The sequence below is a fragment of the Arvicanthis niloticus genome, chromosome 2, assembly GCF_011762505.2.
Source record: "Arvicanthis niloticus isolate mArvNil1 chromosome 2, mArvNil1.pat.X, whole genome shotgun sequence".
Classification (NCBI taxonomy): domain Eukaryota; kingdom Metazoa; phylum Chordata; class Mammalia; order Rodentia; family Muridae; genus Arvicanthis; species Arvicanthis niloticus.
In genome coordinates, this window is record NC_047659.1 from 64871467 (window position 1) to 64893537 (window position 22071).

At 45.9% G+C, this 22071-nt stretch overlaps 1 protein-coding gene across 4 annotated transcripts in view; it reads right to left on the reverse strand.

Moving 5' to 3' along the window:
- Cstpp1 (centriolar satellite-associated tubulin polyglutamylase complex regulator 1) overlaps positions 1-22071 on the reverse strand; it is a 157610-nt gene that overhangs the window by 4998 nt on the left and 130541 nt on the right. For 2 of the 4 annotated variants that reach the window (XM_076929249.1, XM_076929248.1), the window contains exons 4-7: positions 19508-19592; positions 2567-2641; positions 2297-2382; positions 518-713 (exon numbers count right to left, since the gene is read on the reverse strand). In XM_076929249.1, the coding sequence (XP_076785364.1) occupies positions 518-713; positions 2297-2382; positions 2567-2641; positions 19508-19592 (442 nt within the window). The remainder of the gene's footprint in view (positions 1-517; positions 714-2296; positions 2383-2566; positions 2642-19507; positions 19593-22071) is intronic. The other 2 variants (XM_034493927.2, XM_034493926.2) reach the window with 1 other exon arrangement.

Here is a 22071-nt window from a genome sequence, read left to right on the forward strand (position 1 = left end):
TCTAAGTGCTCTTTTTGTCCACACCTGCAGGATACTCAAAACTGGGAGACCCTGCAGGAGCAGGGCCAGACTGCAGAAGAGGGCTGGTATGCTCACTGCTGTTTATCTGGTGGAATTAGAGATGGAACGTGCTCTGCCACATCCCACCCCCATAACTAACTCTGTTACAGGGAACCTAGGAGAGAGGGGAAGAGGACACAGCTACTGTTAGTTTTTTGCCTGGAGGCTATGTCCCTCCGGGACCTTTGTGCCATACAGAACAGTTTAACCTTTCCTTTCTGTGAATGTTTCCCTTTCAAGTAGCCAAAGCTAGTCTTTCCTTAGTAAGCCAGTCACTTCAGCTAGTCTTTCCTAGGTGAAAGTGAGCTACCTGCTTTGGGAAGACATGGGCATGTTTTAAAATCATGACCATCCTGGGCTATAGAAACCCTGAACCAGTCAAAATATTCTGCTGGAGGCTTGTTCTCAGTAGCAACCTGATCTCCAGGGCTGAGGTGGGGCCTCTGCCCATGCCCACCTGTACTTGTGTCGGTCACACAGGTTTTCCAGGCGCTGATAGAACAGTGATGCTTCCACTCCATCCAGCATACCAGCATCACCCAAGGCAGGTCTTTGTCGGTGTTGCCCACTGGATGATGTTGGGACAATCACTGTATTGGGGTTTTTCCCTGACAGCAAGTCCTGATAGATGGCAGCCACACTCTCCAGGAATTCTGGTACCACAGGAATAGGAAGCAACAGTTTAGGCAAGGAGGTCGCATTTCATTTTTCGCCATCTCTTCCCTTCTCTGATAGTTCAGTCTGTCTAGCCTCAGTGTAGATGCAAAAATACCTGGAGTGACACTGCCCTCATGACACTCCCATGGGCTTCACCTGGGACAGTTCCTAGACTAAATAGGGACCCCACTGCATACGTGCAGAGCACCTTACTCAATGACAAGTGTCCTATGTAATTATTTCCTTGCTCCAATGGAAGATCCTTGAGCAATGGCAGGGGCCATGCCCTGATGACCTCTCCTGTCCCAGTACATGCTGTACCCGCATAGTATTAGGCACTATAATAAGTGCTGTAAGTTTTGTTTTTAAGTGAACACATGTACATTCTCACTGGTTAGACCCATTTCATGAGGCCATCTGCTTCATGAAAGTGTACTGGAGGCTGCAGAAAGTACCCTTGTTACTGCCCAGACTGGGCCTCTTTTAGTGTAATCAATATACCTTGAAAGAAAATAAAAACTGTCACTGAGGAGGAAAGGACCTTACAAACTGCTAATTTATTAATCATTTGAAGTTGAATCTGTTCTCCAAGCTTTGCAGGCACACTGTTGTTGGTGACAATGACTTATTGCCTATTTTCACCCCCGAGACCCTGTATATTAGAGGGTCCCAATCATGGCTGCTCTTTCCCTAAGGTCCAAGAGTTTCAGAGAAATGAGACATAGATGCTGATGCTGCTAGGAGCAGGTATGATCCCGCCTGAACAGCCCTTGGGCTGCCATCAAGAAAACATAACACATCACCAAAGCTGGTTTAGGCACTGGTTGGCAAGACGGTGATCTCCAAGTTCCAAAAATAGCTTTCTTTATGCCTCTCTTTATGGATGTAAGAATTTGTAATTTGTACTCACTCACATTTGAGGTGTATACATATTGACTTATTCATCTGTTTTTATCCTACTAAGTCAGAAGGAGCTTAAAGTTACAACCGGCATGAACTGGGGAGCAGAATGGAAGCCTGAGATAGAGTGTGTGTGTGTCTGTGTGCGTGTGTGCGTGTGCGCCTGTGTGTAGCTTTGATTGCAATCATGTACCACTGTGTCTGATTTGCTGTGTGTTTATTAAAAGCTATGAATATGGTAAAAGACAGGCCACTGGTGATCAAGGGCCAAGGGGGTGGCTAAAAGCACAGGTCTGGGTTCTAACCTCTGTAAGCTTATCTCTTGGGACTAGTGAACAGACTAACATCCTTAGTACTGCAGCTGGAAGGTAGGAAGTTTTTAATGAGTGAATGCTATTGGTGTCCTTACTGCTGCTATCACTTAAGTGGATTTGTTTTTGAGCTGCTGACTGGAAGCAGTGTATTTTTTCAGTTTCCTCAGTAGGCTTGGCAGACTGCATCCTGTGACCACCAGTGCATATGAGACATCCTGTTAGTGGGCCATGATGAAACATACCTCTAAAGGAAGTGGGGATGGAAACCGTGTGTGCCAGGCACACAGATGGAAAAGACAACAGGATGAGAAAGGGAGATGACACAGTCCCCAACAAAAGCCACATGGGGCCTGGAACCTTCTCACCTGAGTAATAAAACTGGATCTGGAAGGCGAAGAGGAAGTCTGAGAAGGACATCAAGCAGTCCATGGCATCATCCATGAGCACAATCCTGGGGAAGAGGGAGAGGAACTGAGACAGAGCAGATGTCACGTGTGTGTGCCTAGAGGACAAAAGGTCAGACTGACAGAGGCAAAAGTTATGCATGAACAAGCTGTTTCTAGGCCTCCCGTCTCCCTTAGGACTGCAGCATATTTGGAGAAAGGGTCCCAAAAGCAAGCTCCTCCTACAGTCACCTCATCTCCATCAATCCAGCTCTGTCACTGAACTGCATTGAGCACGCAGCTCCAAGGGCAGGCTCCCAGGTCAGTCTTGGTGGCACCAGTCCATGGAGCATGGGCAGAGTGGGGTGGAGGGGCAAAGAAAGGGTGCAATTGTAATGCAGCCAAGATTTCCTTTCATATACTTAAAGCAGTAAATCCTTTCATTCTGCAGTGAGGACCATTTAGTTCCGAATAAATACTGCTGATCAGAAAAGGCAAAAAGAACAGCCAAGAGGTTTAAAGGGGTCTTGGCAAGTGAGATTTAATAAGCTACCAAATGGCCAGAACAGCAATGGGCACCTCTACTCTGGGACACAGAAGGTAGACTGGGAGCAGGAGGTGGAGAGTGGACAATTCTGCCCAGAGAATGCACATCAGCTGTGACCGTGACTGCAGACACCTGCCTCTGCTCTCCCCACTGAGCACCCTCCAGGAGAAACGGCTCAGTTGGTAAAGAGATCACACTAAGGCCAAGTCCATACTCTGCTCAGGGATGTAGCTGAAGGGGGACAGGAAAAGAAGGGAGGTAGCACTTGCTGGGCTCCAGCCGTGTGCCAGGCAGAGGGCCAGGCTCCTCTACTGGAGTGAAGCTGGAGCTCCAAGCTGTTTCTGACAGAGCCCTTCTGGGTTTATCTTTCTTTTTTAAAATTTTAAACTGTTTTCTTTTGCTTTGGGCTATTTTTCTAAATCTCTACTTCCTTGAATCAGAGGGGTCACAGTTAGGGATACATTCCCAAAGACAGAGAGAGGGTCCTGGTAGCTGTAATGACAACAGTAGTGACAGGTACCATTTCCTGAACGCCTTGCTCCACAGTGAGCACTCCATCTGGAATCTAGCTCCCTTCAGTAAATGTCACCCACAGCACCATAAGAGTTTGGACTGGTTACTTCCTTTTGCACATGAGGGTTTTTGATTCTAAAGGAGTCAATTGTGAGTCTGTATGACTTCAAAGGCTGAGTGCTTCCATTATACCACACTATTTCTTTTAAAAGAAGAAAGAATGTCAAGTGCATGCCTTATATCCCAGCTCTGGGGAGGCAGAGGCAGGTAGGCAGAGCTCTGTGAGTTTAAAGCCAGCACCAGCCTGTTTTACACAGAGTTTCAAGACAACTAGAACTATTTAGAGACCCTTTCTACAAACAAACAACGAATGCACAATAAGAACACTAGAATTAGCATATAAATTAGAGTCTAGGGCTAATTTATATTCTTTGCCATATATATCTTAGAGCTTTAACTGTTTCTTTGTCTCTTGAGGAGAAGAAAGGCTGCCTTTTGCTATCCTGCTGGAAAAAAAAATTGAGGCCGAAGTGGTAGCAGCAATGCTGCAAAGGCCACAAGAGGGCGCTCAGGCCCCTCCATCAACGGCTGCGAGACTAACAGCAGCTCTGCAGCTCCACAACTCAAAAGTTATGTGAGTTCTTTATCTAAGGGAAAAGCAAACAAACAAACAAATCCAAAAGAAATAAACCGAGGTGGGGGGGGGGAGGGAGGGGAAGAGAGAGTGCGAGCACACTGAATGGATCCACTTCAGACATCTGGCTGAGTAGGGAGTAGAGACAAGGGGCCTGGGGTTAGTGAAGATGCACTGCAGAGGGAGAGGGCTCCCCACAGGAACACCCAGAGAGGAAGGGACACCTCAGGAGGAGAGAAGGGACATAAATGCCTCTCCTTCCTGCACTACTCCTGGAATTGCCTTAGCAGCCAAAAGCAAATGGCACGGGAGAGCACTGGGCTGAGCTTCACCCTCAGGAAACCTTGGTTGAAGCCTTGAAGCTTTCAAAGATGACAAATGCTTCTATCATTAACCTGGAACCTAGGGCTCGTGCTGATAGTCATAGCTGGTGTGTATCTTTATTGATCATCACATTGTGATGTAATTAAAATACCATAAAGCCAACCCATTAAATATTTAAGGCAGTGTTTTAGTCTTGTTTAGTATTGTGCAGTCATCATCACAACAGTGATGCGTCTCGAAGTTACTTCTCTCTGTGTTTCTCCCCACCAGCATGCTCCTGAGGTAATTCTGCTTCTCTGAGGCTCCAAGCAAATCCTGCCAGCACCTCTCTGGAATGTTAGGAAAATGCCTCCCTAACCCTTTCTGGGCAAACCAATAGACCGTGTCCCTGTGTCCCCACCTCAGAACTAGCTCCAGCTTTCTGTCAGAGGCTTTTTTTTTTTTTAAAGATCTATTTTATTTTTAGGTGTGTGTCTGTGTGTCAGTATGTGCATGTGAGTGCAGGTGTCTGTGCAGGCCTTGGAGTTATGGCACTTGTGAGCTGTGGGCGCTGAGAACCAAACCTGGGTCTTCTAGAAAAGCCCAAACACTCCCTCTAGCCTGAGGCCATTCTTAATTAGAACATTAGCCTCCTTTTGTTGTGTTTGGTTTCAGGTTTTGTTAAAGTACAAATAAAATGTGCACTCAAGCGGTGCGGTAACCCCACACCTACCCTGCTGCGCAGCTAGCGGCTGGACTGTTGACCTGATGGCCAGAGAGATAACAGTTCTTATCTACACCGCCAGGAATGTGCTGCACTCTCTACGGTGGCTTTGCTGTTCTAGGAGGAAACTCCTCAGAGAGGTTTAGCAGAGTAGGATTTGTGGCCAAGAGCAGTGCTTTAGTTTTTATGGCTCAGCAATGTGTGCCTGTCACTCACCTAGTCAGGGGTAAAGTCGCTGGGAGTATGAGCTTATCTACCTGCTGCTCACAGAATCAGTACTGGGCATGAGGATCTGAGCCTTGAATCTTTTCTGCAGTCTGTTGTCAGTACCTCAGGGATTCCAAGAATCAGGCCTACATTTGAGTTGCTGGTCATACTTGTGCTAGAAACACTTCTTGATCCTTCATTTGGACAACCGTTGAGACTTCAGGGTGGCCATGATGTCCAGAAGGAGATGGCTGCTCCCTCCAAGGCATGGACACTGCTGAGGAGAGAGGCCAACCCTTCTCTGAAGATGGCAGAGTGGAGCCTCAATGGGGCACTGTAGCCTGCTGCATTTGGCTTTTTGTCCCTGCTGTTTACTTGGCTGGGACTGAGACATGGTCAGAAATGCCTGTGGGCAAGTGGGAGGAGGCAGACAGGTACAGGGACCTTTCTAGAGGATATGACTCTGGGTGACAGCAGCACATGGGAAGAGGTGAGAGGTTTTCTCTATTGCAAGCAGTGGCACTGGGTGCTACAAACCAGCAGGCTAGGGAGGCTGTCCTCTGCACTGCCCCTGGAGGTGTAGAATAGACTGAGCTGGCAGCACAGAGGAAGAGGGACATGGAGGTATGAGACAGGGAGCTTTACCCTTGGGCTGGAAGGTCTGCCAGATAACACCTTTCTTTCCTGCTTGTTATCTGACTCTGGGTTCCAGCTTGGCTCCAGCCACACTTCAGGCACTCACTCCAGAAATACTGTTGAATGAAGAGATGAATAAGGAGAAAAGGCCATGCTTACTACCCTAGTCTTTGTCCCTGACCAGGTGAAACCTACAGACTACATTCAGCTCTGGAAAGTCCAATTCTGAAGAAAGTAGAGTTCTGGAGAAGCAGGTCAGAATGATAGGGACTCAGACAAGTGGCCGCATTTAGACCTTTTGTCTTGGTAGAGAGGCTAGGAGGAAGTCAAGGTCAGATTCAATTCTTGTAGGACTGCCTCTGAGGACATCAGTGGACCTAAAACTGGGCACTAGGAATTTTTTTTTTCCAAGCTGGGATTGTGGCTGACTTGTGTGGGAGGGAGTCACCCAAAAGCTGGGAAGCTTGTATTTCCCAACGAGCTTCTTCTGGCCCTGTCAGAGTGTCAGTGGTCCCAACCATGGATGGAATTACTGGCTTTCTTACTAGAACTAGAGGGGAAAGCTGGCTGTCCAGAAGACTGATGGGAAGGTGCTTTGATCTTTAAAAACACTATATATGGGTGATACCACATTGGTTGAAGGCACCTGTTACCAAGCCTGAGGACTTGAGTTCAGTAACCAAGATGCACACGATGGAAGGAGGTATCTGACCTGTCTCAGGTTGTTCTCTGCTGTCACATGTGCACACAGACAACATGCTACCACCCAGCAAGGAAATACAGTTTTTCCTCATTTTATTTTTAAGTACATACATATGTGAGAGAGAGAGAGAGAGACAGAGACAGAGACAGAGAGACAGATAGAGAGACAGAGAGGCAGAGGTGGGGAGAGAGAAAGAGAGAGAGAGAGAGAGAGAGAGAGAGACAGACAGACAGACAGACAGACAGGAGCATCAGATCCCTTGGAGCAGGAGTTACATGTCAGTTATTAGCAATGTGATGTGGGTTCTGGGAACTGAACTTGGGTCCTCTGCAAGAACAGTATGTGCTTTTAACTGCCAAACCATCTCTTTAGCCATTAATTTTTAAAAGATGCTTTTTCTTTTTAAAATTAAGGGATTAGAAAGATAACTCAGTGGTTCAGAGCATGTGTTGCTCTTGCAGAAGGCCTGAGTTTAGTTCCCAGCACCCACATGGTGGCTCACAAGCATCTGTGACTGCAGTTCCAGGAGATCCATCACCATCTTCTGACCTCCACTGCCAACAAGTAAGCACGTGGTACACATACATACATGTAGGCAAAACACTCATCCATCTAAATAAAACAACTAAAATTAAAACAACTAAAAAATAAAAATCAAAGCCTACCCTATATAAGCCAAATGTGGCGGTGTGTGTCTGTAGTCACAGCACTCGAGAGGCTGAGGGAACAGGATCATTAGTTCAAGGCCAGCCTCATCTACATATTGAGTCTATCTCAAACAAAACAAATCAAATCAAGGCAAAACAAATCAGACACAAACAACGCATGCAGAATTGCTCATCTCCAAACAAACGCTCTGATCCATGAACGCTCTGGTGCTCTGAATTGCAGCAGAACCAGGGAAAGGCAGGCAGGAAGCTATGGCCCTACCTTTGTCTTCCAAGGCAGGGACAACCTGAGGTCAGACATCCCCACAGATAACCCCTTTATCTTGAACTCAAATTCATCTCCCCAGAGGTCCAGAGCCTTCCTTGAGACAAGGTTATCCACATGTGCTGTTTTCCAGTGGAGAGCAGTTGGCTCAGCACCCCTTCCTGCCAGAGGCCTTTTGCTAACATGCCAGCTGCTTCTGACACCTGGAGGGGCCTGGTCACCCTGGCTTTGAAGTGGAGCCAGCAAGGAACTGCTGCCAACAAGAGTCTGTACAAATCTATTGGATCATGGAGGGATCCTTACAAGCAATGCCTCTGGGCTAGAGAGAAGGCCTCTGGGGAGAAATACGGGTACTCTGGTTCAGGCTGGCTCTGAGCAGAACCATGTGGAGGGTGGAGTCCAGGGCCAGCAACTGGGATGAAGAAAGTGGAGTTGGCAGGATCTGAGCTAGTCCCAGGGGGCTGGTTGCTCTCTTCCTTGCTAACTTCCAACATCTGGGACAAGCTGGCTGGCTAGGAGGTAAGAAGGTGCCAAGGAAGCAGATCTTTTAGTCCAAGAGCACCAAAGTGCCAAGCTCCTGTGCACCCTCTGGTCTAGTGGCATGAACTGTGGCCCTTTTTTCCTGAAATTCTGGGTTTGAAGGCTTTGGGACCAAGTTGCAGTTGACCTACAACTGGCCTCAGTTCTATCTGTGTCTGAGTTTCCTCATATGCAAAGAAGGGATGAGCATGGTGCCTCTAGCAAAGGGCAGAGAAATGCATATGAGGATGCCTTTGCCCAGGCTCTCCCAGGCATCCACAAGTAGTGTGAGGTGCTAGCAACACCAGGAGCCTCTCTGGGTTAAGGCTGGAAGAGCCTAAAATAGCAAATGCAAGTGGCTCAGTGGAAGTGAATGCCTCCAGCTCCCAAGCCAGGCAGAGGCTGCCAGCCGGAAGCTGACTATTTAGTTTCTAGTCCACTTTTGGGGGAGCTAGCTCTTAGTCAGGGCCCAAAAGAAGAGCCACTTGGCATGACTGAACTTCTTTGGAGAGGCCATATGACCAGTGTCCTTTATTGGGATAGCTGAAGCATGTCCCCAAGTTGGTTTGTGCTAACACTGTTTTAATGTCAGGGTTGTAAGACCAGGGCAGTGATAAAACCATGTAGGGAACAAGCCCGAGGTCAGGAAGCATGCTGCTAGGAAGGTCTCTCTCTCTGTCTCTCTCTCTCTGTCTCTCTCTCTCTCTCCCTAGCCTGGGTAGGAAATGTGCTACTCCAGTCCAGGACCTCATACGGCATAGAACACAGTTTTCCCTCAGTGCAGTGGCAACCTGTACCTCCAGGGCAGCCCAAATCCCATCCACCCAGTGGGCCTGGCAAAAATGACACAGAGCAACATTAATAACAGTAATGCTTGATACTAATTTTCATATCTTTTAAATTAAAATGCTTATTTACTTATTTGAGTGTATGGAGGCAGGCCCGTCATTTGTAGAGGTCAGAGGACAATTTAAGGGAACTGGTTCTTTCCTTCTACTGTGTGAATTCCAGAGATGGGTCTCAGGGGTCATTCTTAGTGGAAATGCTTCTACTTGATAAGCCATCTCTCCTCTTACCAGTTCTGTGAGACAAGCTCAGTGAGCACATTTACAAGGACATAGAGGTTCAGAGGAGCATCTTAAGTTAACCAAGATCACAAGTTAGACATTATAGAGTCTCACTCAAATACAGGCCTTTCTGACTCCTGAGCACAGTTCTAGGCCATCTGCTGTATCTGCTAAAACAACAACAACAAAAAAACAAAACAAAAAAACAGCCCTGGACTCCATGTTGGCAATAACCTTCTACCCCTGTCCCTACCCCTGCTGTTGGGTTTCAGTTCTGGTACCTGTCTGTCTACACAGGGCTGCAAACTCAGGCCCAACACTGCTGCTTCCCTGCAGACAGCTTACAACCTCACAATCCTGGAACTATAGAGAGGCCTGAAGTCTTGGGTGCACTGCTGCACAGGTTTGGGGAAGGTAAAGGTCCCTCCCTCTGGCCCTAGACGCTTCTCTGTGCAGGCACCACCAGCCCAGAGCCCAGACACTGCACACTTTGCCTGGAATTCTTTGGCCTCCTTACTGCTCTGCTGTCTATTGAATTCCCTTCTGATTTCAAGAAGTACACAAGCACTCAGATTACTGCAGAGCACAGCCTGACACCCATGTTCTTCAACTCAACTTTTAAATGGCTTTTGTTGTGGTGGTTTGTTTGAGGCAGAGTCTCAAGTAGCTAAGGCTGGTCTTGGAGTTCCGATCCTCCTCCTCCTACTTCCCAAGGGCATCCCAAGTGCATCCTGAGTGTATCTGCCACCATACCCAAGTAAAGCATTCTTGGAACCTAAAAGTTCTGGAACTTCTAGAATGAACATAACAAATATCTTCTTCCATTCTTTTAATTTTTTTAAAATCTTTTTTGAGATAGAGTCTCACTACATAGCCCTGGCTAGTCTGGAACTCACTAAGTAGACCAAGCTGTCTTTCAACTCACAGAGGTCTGCTTGATTGTGTTTCCAGGTGCTGGAATTAAATATGTGTTCTACATTGCCTAGCTCAACTTAAAAAAACAAAAACCAAAACCAAAAATTACCCCCACCCCCACCAAAAACAACAACAAAACAGTACCAGGGAGTGAACCCAGGGGCTATTTCTCTTGTGAGCTGCATCCTGCCCTCTTCTTAGTTTTTAACTTGAGATAGAGTCGCACTAAGTTGCCTATGCTTACCTAGTCCAGCAGGTCTTGGACCTAACCTCAGTAGTTAGGATTACGGGTCTATGTCACCAGGCCAGACTTTGCTTGGTTGTCTACTTTTGAGAAGGGTCTAACTATATGCCCAGACTGGACTCATTCCCAAGTTCAAGTGACCTCCCTTTCACAGCCTCCCTAGTAGCTAAGACTTCAAGCATGACACCAACTTCAGCTTTTTTTGTGGCCATGGTACTAGAGATCGAACTCATGACTTTGCAAAGCATGTGCTCTGTCACTAGGCCATGTCCCAGCCCCTCAATTTTGCTTGCTATCTTTTGTTAAATAGAACATTTACATTTAAATTCCTTGGTCCAGTACAGTGGTTCTCAATCTGTTGGCTGAGCTCTCTTTGGAGGCCACATACCAGATATCCTACATATCAGATATTTACATTACCATTCATAACAGCAGCAAAATTACAGTTATGAAGTAGCAACGAAATAATTTTATGGTTGGAGTCACCACAACATGAGGAACTGTACTAGAGGGTCACAGCCTTAGGAAGGGTGAGAACCACTTGTCTAGCAGCTAGCATTTGACAATTGTGGCCAGAGATCAGCTTTCCATTGGGGAATTCCTGCTTCCTTGATGGGACCTCCTCCCTCACTCTGGAATCTCAGTCCTGCTAAGGCAAGGGCTTTTGCTCAGTGCTCTAGCTGAAGTACCCTAAAGAGTGCCTAGCAGGGATGGCATGCTTGCTCAGTGAACAGCGGCTGTGCAGGAAGAGTTCTGTCTGCAGACAACTGTGTTTGTCTTACCTACTGGGCTTGGGCTTTGGCAGCATGTTGAAGAATTCTTTTGCCAGCCAAGTGGTGGTGGCATATCCCTTTAAAGCCAGCATTTGGGAGGCAGAGGCAAGCAGATCTCCATGAATATGAGGCCAACCTGGTCTACCAAGGAAGTTCCAGGATAGTCAAGGCTACACAGAGAGACCTGTCTCATAAAAAAAAAAAAAACAAAACAAAACAAAAGAAAAAACACCAGTTTTTGCCACTTCATACCAGACACTCAGCAAACACTTGAAGGATGAACATAGGTGTGAGACACCACTTTTCATTCACTATGCTACATATGTATTTAATTTTTTAAAATTAAAAGCAATATTTTTGAGACTGGGTATCACTATTAGCCATGGCTGAACTGGAACTCACTATAGAGACTAGACTGGCCTTAAATTCACAAAAATCTGCTTGCTTCCACCTGCAGAGTGATGGAATCAAAGGCCTGTGCCACCATGCCTGGCTTCAATCTGTCAGTGGCTAGCACTATTTCCTGAGTGACTGGAGTCCTATTCAGGAACCCCCCTTTATTTCTATAGCTTGTGTTCCCCTACATTTCTCTCTAATAGCCTCTGATCTTACATTAACGTCTTCAGTCCCCTTGGAGTTAAGTTAAGGGTTTTCTGAGCTATAATAACTGTGCCTGCATTTCCAAGTAGCACCAGGTGCTTGTCTCTGCCACTTGATTTCTGGGCTAAGATGTGTCTCACTGTGCTTAGCCTCTACATTATAATTTAAAAAACCAGATAATTTGAGTACTTTTCGGCCTTTGGGTTAAAATCAAGTATAAAAAAGTAGGTAATTTGTGGGGGCATTATGACATGGGCTTTACATGGCTTATCTCATTAAGGCTTTAAAACAACCCCATTAGCTAACATCGTCTCTGTTTTATAGACGGGGAAAACTGATGCTAGAGAAGTTACACAACTGTTTTGATACAAGGTCTTACTGTGTAGCTCAGGCTGGCCTGGAACTCACTGTGTAGCCTGGCCTTGCCTGGAACTCAAAGTAATTCTCTTTCCTTAAGAGATTATTGCAGTTCTAGGCACGAACCACCCGCCATCTCTGGCAAAGTTAAATAACTCAAGTAAGACCACACAGGCTTGTTGTGATGGATCTGGCATTTGAATGGAGGGCTGTGTGGCCCTAGCACCTGTCCTTCCCCATCAGGCTATACTATGATTTGGGGACACAGAGACTAGCTTAAAGTGACTTTCCTGAGTGGAAGTAACTGTGCCTGAAACTGGACCTTCTGTGGGTTTGGTGCCCGTGGGTAAGCGCTCTGTGCATTATTACTGATGCAATGATGACAAGAATGTGTTTCCTATTCTGGGCAGATCCCCGACTAGAGGTGTGGCCTTTGGTAGGGAGATGTTAAACAGTATTTCAGATGACATTAGAGAAGGGAATGTCAGCAATTTAATTCACTCTGGGCTAAGATGCCAGAGGGAGCCTGTAGGTAACACTTTAAACCAGCAGTCTCCAGTGTGGTTCCCAGACCATCCACATCATCAGGGAAATTTTTAGAAATATAAATCTTTGGGGTACTGCCCTAGAACTCTTGAACTTGGGAGTGGAGCTGCTACCCGGGGTTTAAGAGGCCACTCAGGTTATTCTGACACTAGTCCAGGGGAGAGATGCTGCTTTTAATCTACCCTTGGGTTGGAGCTTCTAAAATCCTGTCTAACCACAGGCTAACCACAGGTCATCTTATCTTGATGTTTCATTAGATATCATCTTCTAAGCGTTGTGAAGAGAAAAAGGCTGAAAAGCACTTTCATTTGTTCTAAAAAAAACCACTTTATTGTTGTCTTATTGTTTCTTCTTCTTCTTCTTCTTCTTCTTCTTCTTCTTATTATTATTATTATTATTATTATTATTATTATTATGTGTATGGATGTTTTGTCTGCATGTATTTCTGGGCACCACGTCTGAAAGGTCAGAATAGTTCATCAGATCTGGAACTGGAATTTTAGGTGGTTGTGAATCACCATGTAGGTACTGGGAATTGAACGTAGGTCCCCTGGAAGAGCAGCCAGTGCTCTTAACTGCTGTGCTACTTCTCCAGGTCTTATTTTTTAAAAATCTGGTCATAATAATAACAACAACATTGCTGGGAAGTAGTGATATCACCTTTAATCCCAGCACTCAGGGTGCAGGGCAGGTGGATCTCTGTAAATTTGAGGCCAACCTGGACCACAGAGTGAGTTCCAGGACAGCCAAGGCTACACAGAGAAACCCTGTCTTGAAAAACAACAACAACAACAATAATAATAACAACAACAACAATAAAAACAATAACAGTGCCAACATCATCATTGTAACAGTAAATTATTTATTTACTTATTTATTTATATTCTCTTATTTTGTTTTAGTTTTGGTTTGAGACACGATGTTGTGTATCCTTTGACCTGCTGGCCCCCTGCCTTACCTTCTGAGCACTAGGAGGACAGGCATGCACCACTATGTTTCATTTAATTATTATTTATCACTGTTATTGTTTTTTGTTTCTTCAAGACAGGGTTTCTGTGCAGCCCTAGCTGTGTGGGAACTCAATCTGTAGACCAGACTTGTCTTGAAGACAGAGCTCTGCTTCTATGTGCTGAACTTAAATGATCATTTATTGACTTTGCTAAACAATTTACATATTTGTTACTGAAATCTCACAAAACTCTATAGTTAATATTGTTCCTATTTTATAGAAGTAGGAACAGGGCTCAGGAAAGTTAAGGGATGTCCTTATGGCCATCCAATCAATGGACTCTGGTGGCTGTATATTCACCTTCTTCTCCTTCCTTCTTCCTCTTGCTCTTCTGTTTATTAGTCATTTTTAATTATGTGTGTGTTGGTGTGCCTGTACGTGCAAGCGAGTGTAGTGCTCAAGGAGGACAGAAGAGGGTGTGGACTCCCCTAGAGTTAGTTACCTACACTTGAGGGCTGCCTGACGTGGGCTCTCTGCAAGTACTCACAACCACTGAGGCATCTTTCCAGCTCCCACACCCACCTCCTTCTAACACCTGTGCCCCTGTAGGTCAACTTTAATTCGACTACTTTGAACTGTATTGCAAGTTTACTCTGTGCAGGGCACTATTTTAAGCACATTACAGATAATTGTTATTGCCACCTTACAAGTAAGGGCAGCGAGGCTCAGAGACATAACCTTCTTAAGAGCACAAGCTAATAGATCCAGAAGTCTGGTTCTAATCACATGCTCGCTCTTGTTTTACAGGCTGGGGGCTGAATAGGGCCTCACACATGCTAAGCAAGTGCCTCGCAACCCAAGCCCAGGCACGTGCTCGGAGGCACGAGGAAAGCTTCCTAGCTCCGAGGATGATGGGCTGGAGATGCTCTGGTGGCCCTTTGGGGATAAAGGGTCCAACTTTCTCATTCCTGAAAGAATGAGGTAGACAGGTCTCTGCCTGGGCTGCTGTCGTAGAGCTTGTTAGCTCCTTCCTGTGTCTCCAGCTCACACCTGATGCCCCATGGCCTGGCTAGAACGCTTGTAGCCCTTTAAGCAGGCACTTGTGGAGAAGCCATGTCACGGACAGGCTCTGGTTTACAGCTGCCCGTGGATTACATTCCTTGCCATGTGCATCATCACAGACTGGAGCCGCCTGCAGCCTGTCCCCAGACCTCAAGGCCCTGAGTAAGTAAGCTGGCAGTGGATGGGTGAGGGCGATTCATCTTTTTGAAAGAAGCAGCCTTACAGGCTTAGCCACCCACATCTATAGTCAGATGCCTGGGCAGGTTTAGGGGAAGCTGGCCATCTGACTTTCAGGACAAAGTGAGAAGAGCCTAGTGGTCCAGAGGCATTTTCTGGGTAGCTGCCAGCTTGCAGTACACACAGCAACTGGAGTGGAGTAGGGAATGAACAACATGGGGGAGCTGAGATTGACAGAGAAGCCTGATACTCACACCTAACTGAATTCCTCTTTATTCTGCAGCTATCCTCCTGTGCATTTCCCAGGGGAAAGTCTCCTTCTGTTTGTACATGCATGCTAGTAATTCCCTAATGCCATTGGCATTGCTGGTTATGATGTGTTCATTCCTCATAATGAGAGGTTACGTTTCTGTTAAATAGCACATGAGCCTCTTACCAAAGAGGACTAGCACGTTATAAGTCTTTCTGTATTGATAATTGTACCTAGCATATATTTGTGCCCTGGCACAAAGAAATTTGGTTGTTTCTGACACTTGAGAGGTAGAGGCTGGAGATCAAAAATTTCAGGTCACCTTGGTCTACATAGTGAACTCCAGGCTAGCTTGGGCTACCTGACACCCTATATCAACAAACAAGAATTTGTTTTTGTTCTTAAATTTTATTTATTTATTTTTAATTTATCATTAGTGTTTATGAATATTTTGCCTGCGTGTATATCTGTGCAGCACATGCATGTATATCTGGTGCCTGTGGAGATCAGGAAGGGCACTGGATCCTCTGAAACTGGAGTTATAGACAGTAGTGAGCTACCATGTGGGTGCTGGGAAATATTCTACAAGAAAAGTGTTCACAACCACTGATCCATCTTTCCAGCCCCTGCTTTTAAACTTTTATTTTTTAAATTTAATTTTACTTTAGCTTTTTCTTGCATTTTAATTTCTATTTTAAAATTAATTTATTTACTTTACATCTGGGTCACAGCCTCCCCCACCTCCTCTACTTCCAATCCTTCCCCACCCCCGCCCCTGCCAATCTTCCTATTCTCCCCCTCTCCTCAGATCATTTTATCTTTTTTGAGACAGGATAGCCCTGGTTGTCCTGGAACTAGCTTTGTAGACCAGGCTGGCCTCAAACCCAGAGATCCACCTGCCTCTGCCTCCTGAGTTCTGGGACTAGAAGCATGATAAGCCACCATCACTGGGCCTGTTCTTAACTTTTAAAATAAATATTGTGTGTGTGTGTGTGTGTGTGTGTGTGTGTATGTGTGTAATGCCATACAAAGAACATTCATGTATCTATTTATCCCTGTATTACCTCACTTAGCACACATACATGGGATAGGGCCATGGCTCCCTAGAGTGACACGTGTGTGTAGGATGCTGGCTTGCTCCGTGGGCTCTGGAATCTAAACTCCAGTCCTCTTGCCTACGCAGCAAGTGCTCCTAACTGCGGAGCAACGTCTCTAGACCAGGATCTATGGTTTAAAGAGTATCCTGTCATTTATAATCTTGTAGCACTTACATGAATCAGATTGTTTAGAAGGATCTGGGGAAATGAGCGTGAGCAAATGCAAATCTTTGCCCTAATCTCATAAATGTATCACATACTATCAAGAATGGGAAGGGAAGGGGGCTGAAGAGATGGCTCAGTGCTCAAGAGCACCGGCTGTTCTTCCAGAAGACCTGGGTTCAATCCCCAGCACACATATCATGGCTTATAGTTCTACAGGATTCAACCACCTCATCTGCTTCTGTGGGCACTATGCACATAGTGGTACACAAAACATCCACACCTCTAATTCTACAGAAATATAAACAAACAAACAGAATGGGAAGGGAGGACAGCAGCTATTCTGGAGGGGAAGAAATCATGGTGACACATGACAAGTGCAAGAACTCAAGGGGTACACTTCAAAATTCAATATTGTCCTGTGAGGGTAGGAATACATTTTATTAATAACTATAGCCTCAGTGTTCAGAATAGCTCTTTGTATGAAACTGCCACTCAAGAACTATTTGATGTGGCTCGAGAGATGACTCAGTAGTTATGAGCACTTGCTGCTCTTGCAGAAGATCTAGGCTTGTTTCCCAGCACCCACAGTGGCTCGTAACTGGCTTACTCCAGGATCTAATGTCCTTTTCTTGCCTCCTGTTGAGTACGTAGTACACATAAACTCACACAGGTACACATACACACAAAAAATAACCTTTTTTTGTTTGTTTTGTTTTTGAGACAAGGTCTCTCACAGGGATTAAAGGCATGCAACGCTACATCTGGCTAATAAGTAACTCTTTAAGAGAAAGAGAGAGAGAGGGGGGGGGAGAGAGAGAGAGAGAGAGAGAGAGAGAGAGAGAGAGAGAGAGAGAGAAGAGCCAGGTACAAGGGACCATATATTACACTGTAATTCCATTATTTGAAGTGCATTTCATTTAGACACGGTTTCACTATGTACCCCAGGCTAGCCTTGGTCTTACAATGACCTATTTGTCTCAGCTTCCAAGTGATGGGATTACAGGTGTGTGCCATCATCAACTGGCAACTTCCATTTAGTTGAAATGCCCAGAGCAGGCAAATCCACAGAGACAGAAAGCAGGGCAGTGCTCACCTAGCTCTGGGAATGGGAGACACTGGAGAACCATGCCTAAAGTGTGCAGGACTTCCTTTGACGGTAAGAAAGTTCTAAAATGGACTATAGTCATGAATGCACAGCTCTGGCAATATTCTAAAAGCCATGGAATTACACACTTAAGTGAGTAAAGCTGTGAATTTGTAAATTGTAACTCTGCCCTCAAGAAAACTATCAGAAGAGAAACAGTTGATGAATACGCAAATGGAAAAATAAGAGGTGGTGGCTCTTGTCTTACTGTCACTTAGAACGGTGTCCAGTGGTAGGTGAGGAATCTCTCCCCTCCCTTTCCCCATATGTCCACTCACCCAACAGTCATGCACAGTGTCAAGCAGGATGGTTTGAGCAGAATGATGCTCACTGACAGGGACTCAGCAGCAATGGAGGCTGCCGGATCCTGCTTGCCCTCCTGGAGCACACACATTTAGATGGATGGCGTCTTTCCTTTTCTCTTTTCTTCTCTCCATCACCCTCCAACTCTTTTTGTGACATAGCCTCACTATGTAAACAAGGTTGGCCTTGGCCCCATGATCTTCCTAATTTAGTCTCCACTGGAGTGCTGGAACTACAGATGAGGCCACCAGGCCCAGATCCTTCTCCTTATCAGAATTCCCCAGAGTCATATATCTATTCTTAAGTCCTGACATTAAAAGGATGAATCCCACTGCCAATCACTTAGACTGAATCTTTCTTAAAATGAGAAGAACCCAAGGGGAAACTATCATGGAATTCTGACGCTAACTCCACTGGCTGCTTTTAAATTATAGAAATAATCTCCTGTGATTATCACCTTCTGCTTCCTCCCCCTCCTCCTCCTTTTTTTGTCCTTTCAACTAAGAATTCAAGGCAGGTCTGACAGTGTATGCCAGGCCTGAGGCGGCTGAGGCAGGAGGATACATAGAAAAAGACTGTCTCAAAAACCACAAAATCAAACCAAAGCAAAAATCCCATCTCCCTTTGGGTTGCAGATTAACAAAAACAATAAGCCTGCACTATTGCTGGTACTTGCAGTCTCTGGAAAGGATGAGTGCCCAGGACACAATAAGGGTCAAGGAGCTATAATATTTTTTGTAAACTCTGCACATTATCAGTGAAATTAGCTCATACACTTTGAATACAAAATGTCCTTTCTCAGAAGAGGCTCCTGCCTGCAGCTTAGGGCCACTGACTTTCCCATCCTCCAAGTCTAGAGAGAGAATGAGCTGGGGTCTTTGGGAGGAGCACAGTGATTCTTGGTATAGCAGAGGCACTGGACCTTTGTTTAAGGAGCCGACCTTCTAGGCAGAGATGGTGCCCCACATGGAAAAGGCCAGTGAGGAAGCTGCATGCAAAGTCTCTTGACTCTGGCCAGCGGGGCCACTCACACCTCTGCTACTTACAAGTTATCAGTCAATTTGACAATAGTTAACCTCTTTGCCCTCCAGTTTCCTCTTCAGTAAGGGGCATGGTAGAGAAGTCGGAAAGGTATCTTCTCATGAGGACCGACATAACTGAGTAAGTAAACGGAAGTGGAACAATGAACATAAATGACTTCAATATTAACTTATTTTGGAAACTGGGAGCTTTTCAGAAAATCTTTTGTTCTGCTTGAATATGCAACCCCACCTCATATTTGTGTTAAATGATTAAAACTTAATAGGTATAGTTCAACTGCTTCATTTAGTTAAAAGCACGTGAGCAATGGTGAAACCACACATGTGACTTAGGGGCTCCTAAGACTCTGCTAAGCCACAGGTCTGGGCTAACTTCCAAAGCTGCTTTTTTAGCACACATACGATAAGCTGCACTCCATTCAGTTGGGGTTTTAGTCCTTCCATGTCTTTCCAGTCCCCACTTTCAGCCTTCCATGCTTGCTCCTCTTTCTTCAGAATATCCTTGTGTGTGTGTGTGTGTGTGTGCGCGCGCGCGCCACTTGTACTTCTGTGGCTTTGTGTCTATTTCACTTATTTTCAGAACCTAAGGCTCCTGGGAAAACCACAAAGGATCATTGGTTTCTCTTAGGGAACAGAAAATGTTATATCTGAGGGGAACTCACGACAGACCTCTCCCTTGAAGGCCAGTTTCTCTCCTAATGCCTTTTCTGAGACCCACTGTTCTGGTTTCTTGAAGAAGCTCTGGCTCCCAGAGTGCATGCACTTGAAGGCTTGGACATACATACCTGGCCGCTTTCTGAGTGAGCTCCAGCGGGAAATCTGGGCACAATAACTGCAGCAGACAGTGGTACTCCCTCATGGTCAGCAGGTCTGCAGGGCAAGGGAAAGGATTGTTAGGTGGCAGCTCGGGCCACGCCCACCTTGTGCTCACTTCATGGGTTCTGGGCCCAGTCTTGTTAGAATGCTGCTATGGTTTGAAGGCCAGTCAAACCATAGTTTGAAGCAGTGTGCAGGACGAGGCATTGCTTTTCTTTTCTTCTGACACAGGCTCTCACTATGTAGCTCTAGCTGGTCTGAAACTATGTATCCCAGGCTAGCCTCAAATTCAGAGAGGCCTGCCTCTGCCTACTGAGTATTGGGATTAAAGGCAGGCATCACATCTTGCCAAAGAGGTGAAATTTTAAGACTGGAATCTCTATCAAGCCACCCCTGAGTGAAGTTCCAGTTAGAACATTTTGACTAAAGGGGCTTCATTGGTCTGAGAACTAGCTAGGTGAAGAGAGGAAACAAGAAAAGCACCTACAACAACCTTCTTACCCTGGCTTTCCCTGACTCCAAAAAATGTGAGTGACAAGTCATCCCAAAGTTGGTTGAGTCTCTGGAAGTCTCTGGCATGGCAATGTTTACCACTGCATGCCCAAACCATCTATGAAATATCACCAGGCAGCAAGGCAAGCATGCCGCATGTGTGGGGGAGAGAGAGAAGCACATAGCTCAGAAACCCACAGACCTAATTTCTCTGCCACCCAGGATTACAGCAGACTGACTTCTTTGGGATGCTTGCACACAAATCTGATCATCCTACTATATTACAGGAAGCCAAGACAAAGGTCCAAGATATACAGTCATGGCAAACAAACAATTCCCAATCTACAGAAGCAGTGCCATGGGAGCCAGGAGCCGGGAGTTTTGTGGTCCAGATTTGCTAAAGAGGCAGATCTCTGGGAGGAATCACACCTATGCTTCCCAGTTGTTTTGCTGGAGCCTGTGCTACAGTGAAAGGCTCTGGAGCAGCTTGAGAGCATCAGTCGCCAAGATCTCCCAAGCAGCAAAGGCTTTCTAGTATGGAAGGTCATGCTCACGGTGAAGCAAGAACCACCCAGCTGCAGCTATCCTAAGTGGGAGGAGGAGAGCCAGAGGATATGGTTATGCTGGGCAACCATGGTGGCAATCATAGGCCCTTGGTTTCTCTGGACTTAAGTTAGCCCAAGCCACAGGAATCCAGACCTCCTGCCCCTGCTAGTTTGGTTGATAATTTTCTAAGACAAAATCCCCAAATCTCCAAGGGTCAGGCCTGGGCCCTGACCACTTTTTCATCAAAGCTCACCTCAAGGTGGGGGCACAGAGTTAAACTAACCACAGTGCCGAAGGCAGGGGCACCAGAAGACCAGACTCAGTGTCCATGTAGGTCAGGGGACCAAGAGGGCTTTTCGGCCTTGAACTTGGCCCATGGGCCAGGTTCTTCTCATCGGACTCCAGGCACGGTCTGGCAGGAGCTTACACTCTTCACGCATGGGGTTACTAGCTGCTCAGTGTCACTGCTTGGAGTGAGGAGCAGGAGAGACATGGGATAGAAGAAAAGCCCTCTTTCTTGCTCCACAACTCTAGGTATGGAGGACAGAGAGTACTGTCTTTGAATCAAGAGCTTTTTTATGCTGCACTTTGACACTATTATTGGGTATGAGGCCAAAAACTGCATTAGGAATTAGTATACATTCTCCAAATCACCTAGGCAACCACCCTGGGAAGATACACAAAGGTAACAAGGTAGAAGAAACCATGGGAGAAAAATCAGTCTCTGGCTGCTAGTTTCCCTGTTGAGTTTCTTTTCTTTTTGTTTTTAAGGTGCTTGGTGTATGTGAGTGTGTGTGTAAAACCTAGACACAATATAAAAATGCTTTACCTCTGAAGTACATTCCCAGCTCCTTGTTAGGTTCCCTGTAATGTGTGGTTCCCTGTAATATGTGGGTCCCTGTGTGTGTTTCTGTGGTGTGTTTGGGCCAAAGGACAACCTTAGGTATTGTATTGTTCCTCAGGTTTGTCAACCCTTTTACATTTAACTTGATTTTAACCACAGGTCCTCCTGCTTGTGACTCCAGCGCTCCAGCCTTATCTCCCCAGCTCCCGTTTAGGCTCCAGATGCTATTCTAACTCACATATTCAAATACATATGTTTCCCTCCCAAGGGTGGGGAAAAATTTATACAAATTACTCTGTGCCTCTCTAATGTAACAAAAGGCTCTTAAAACCAGAAGACACCCTGCCCACTTCTGGGACTGACTCCAGTGCTGGGTGAGGAAAGCCGTCATAGAAAGAGACCCAGGAAAATACAAGCAAACAGCTTTGAAGTGTGAGAGAGCAATTCAAATTCTATTAGGGCAGTGGCCAGATAATATCAAGGCCAGAGATTGCAAGGGAGAGCCACCCTGTACCTCTGGAGATAGGTACTGCATGCGGAGAGACTGGTTCCAAAACCCAGCCACTGCCCCACTGGCTAGGCGTCAAACAGGCTCCTTAATTCAGGTATGGAACCTCAGGCAAACTGGGTAATCTCTCCATCTCAGGTTCT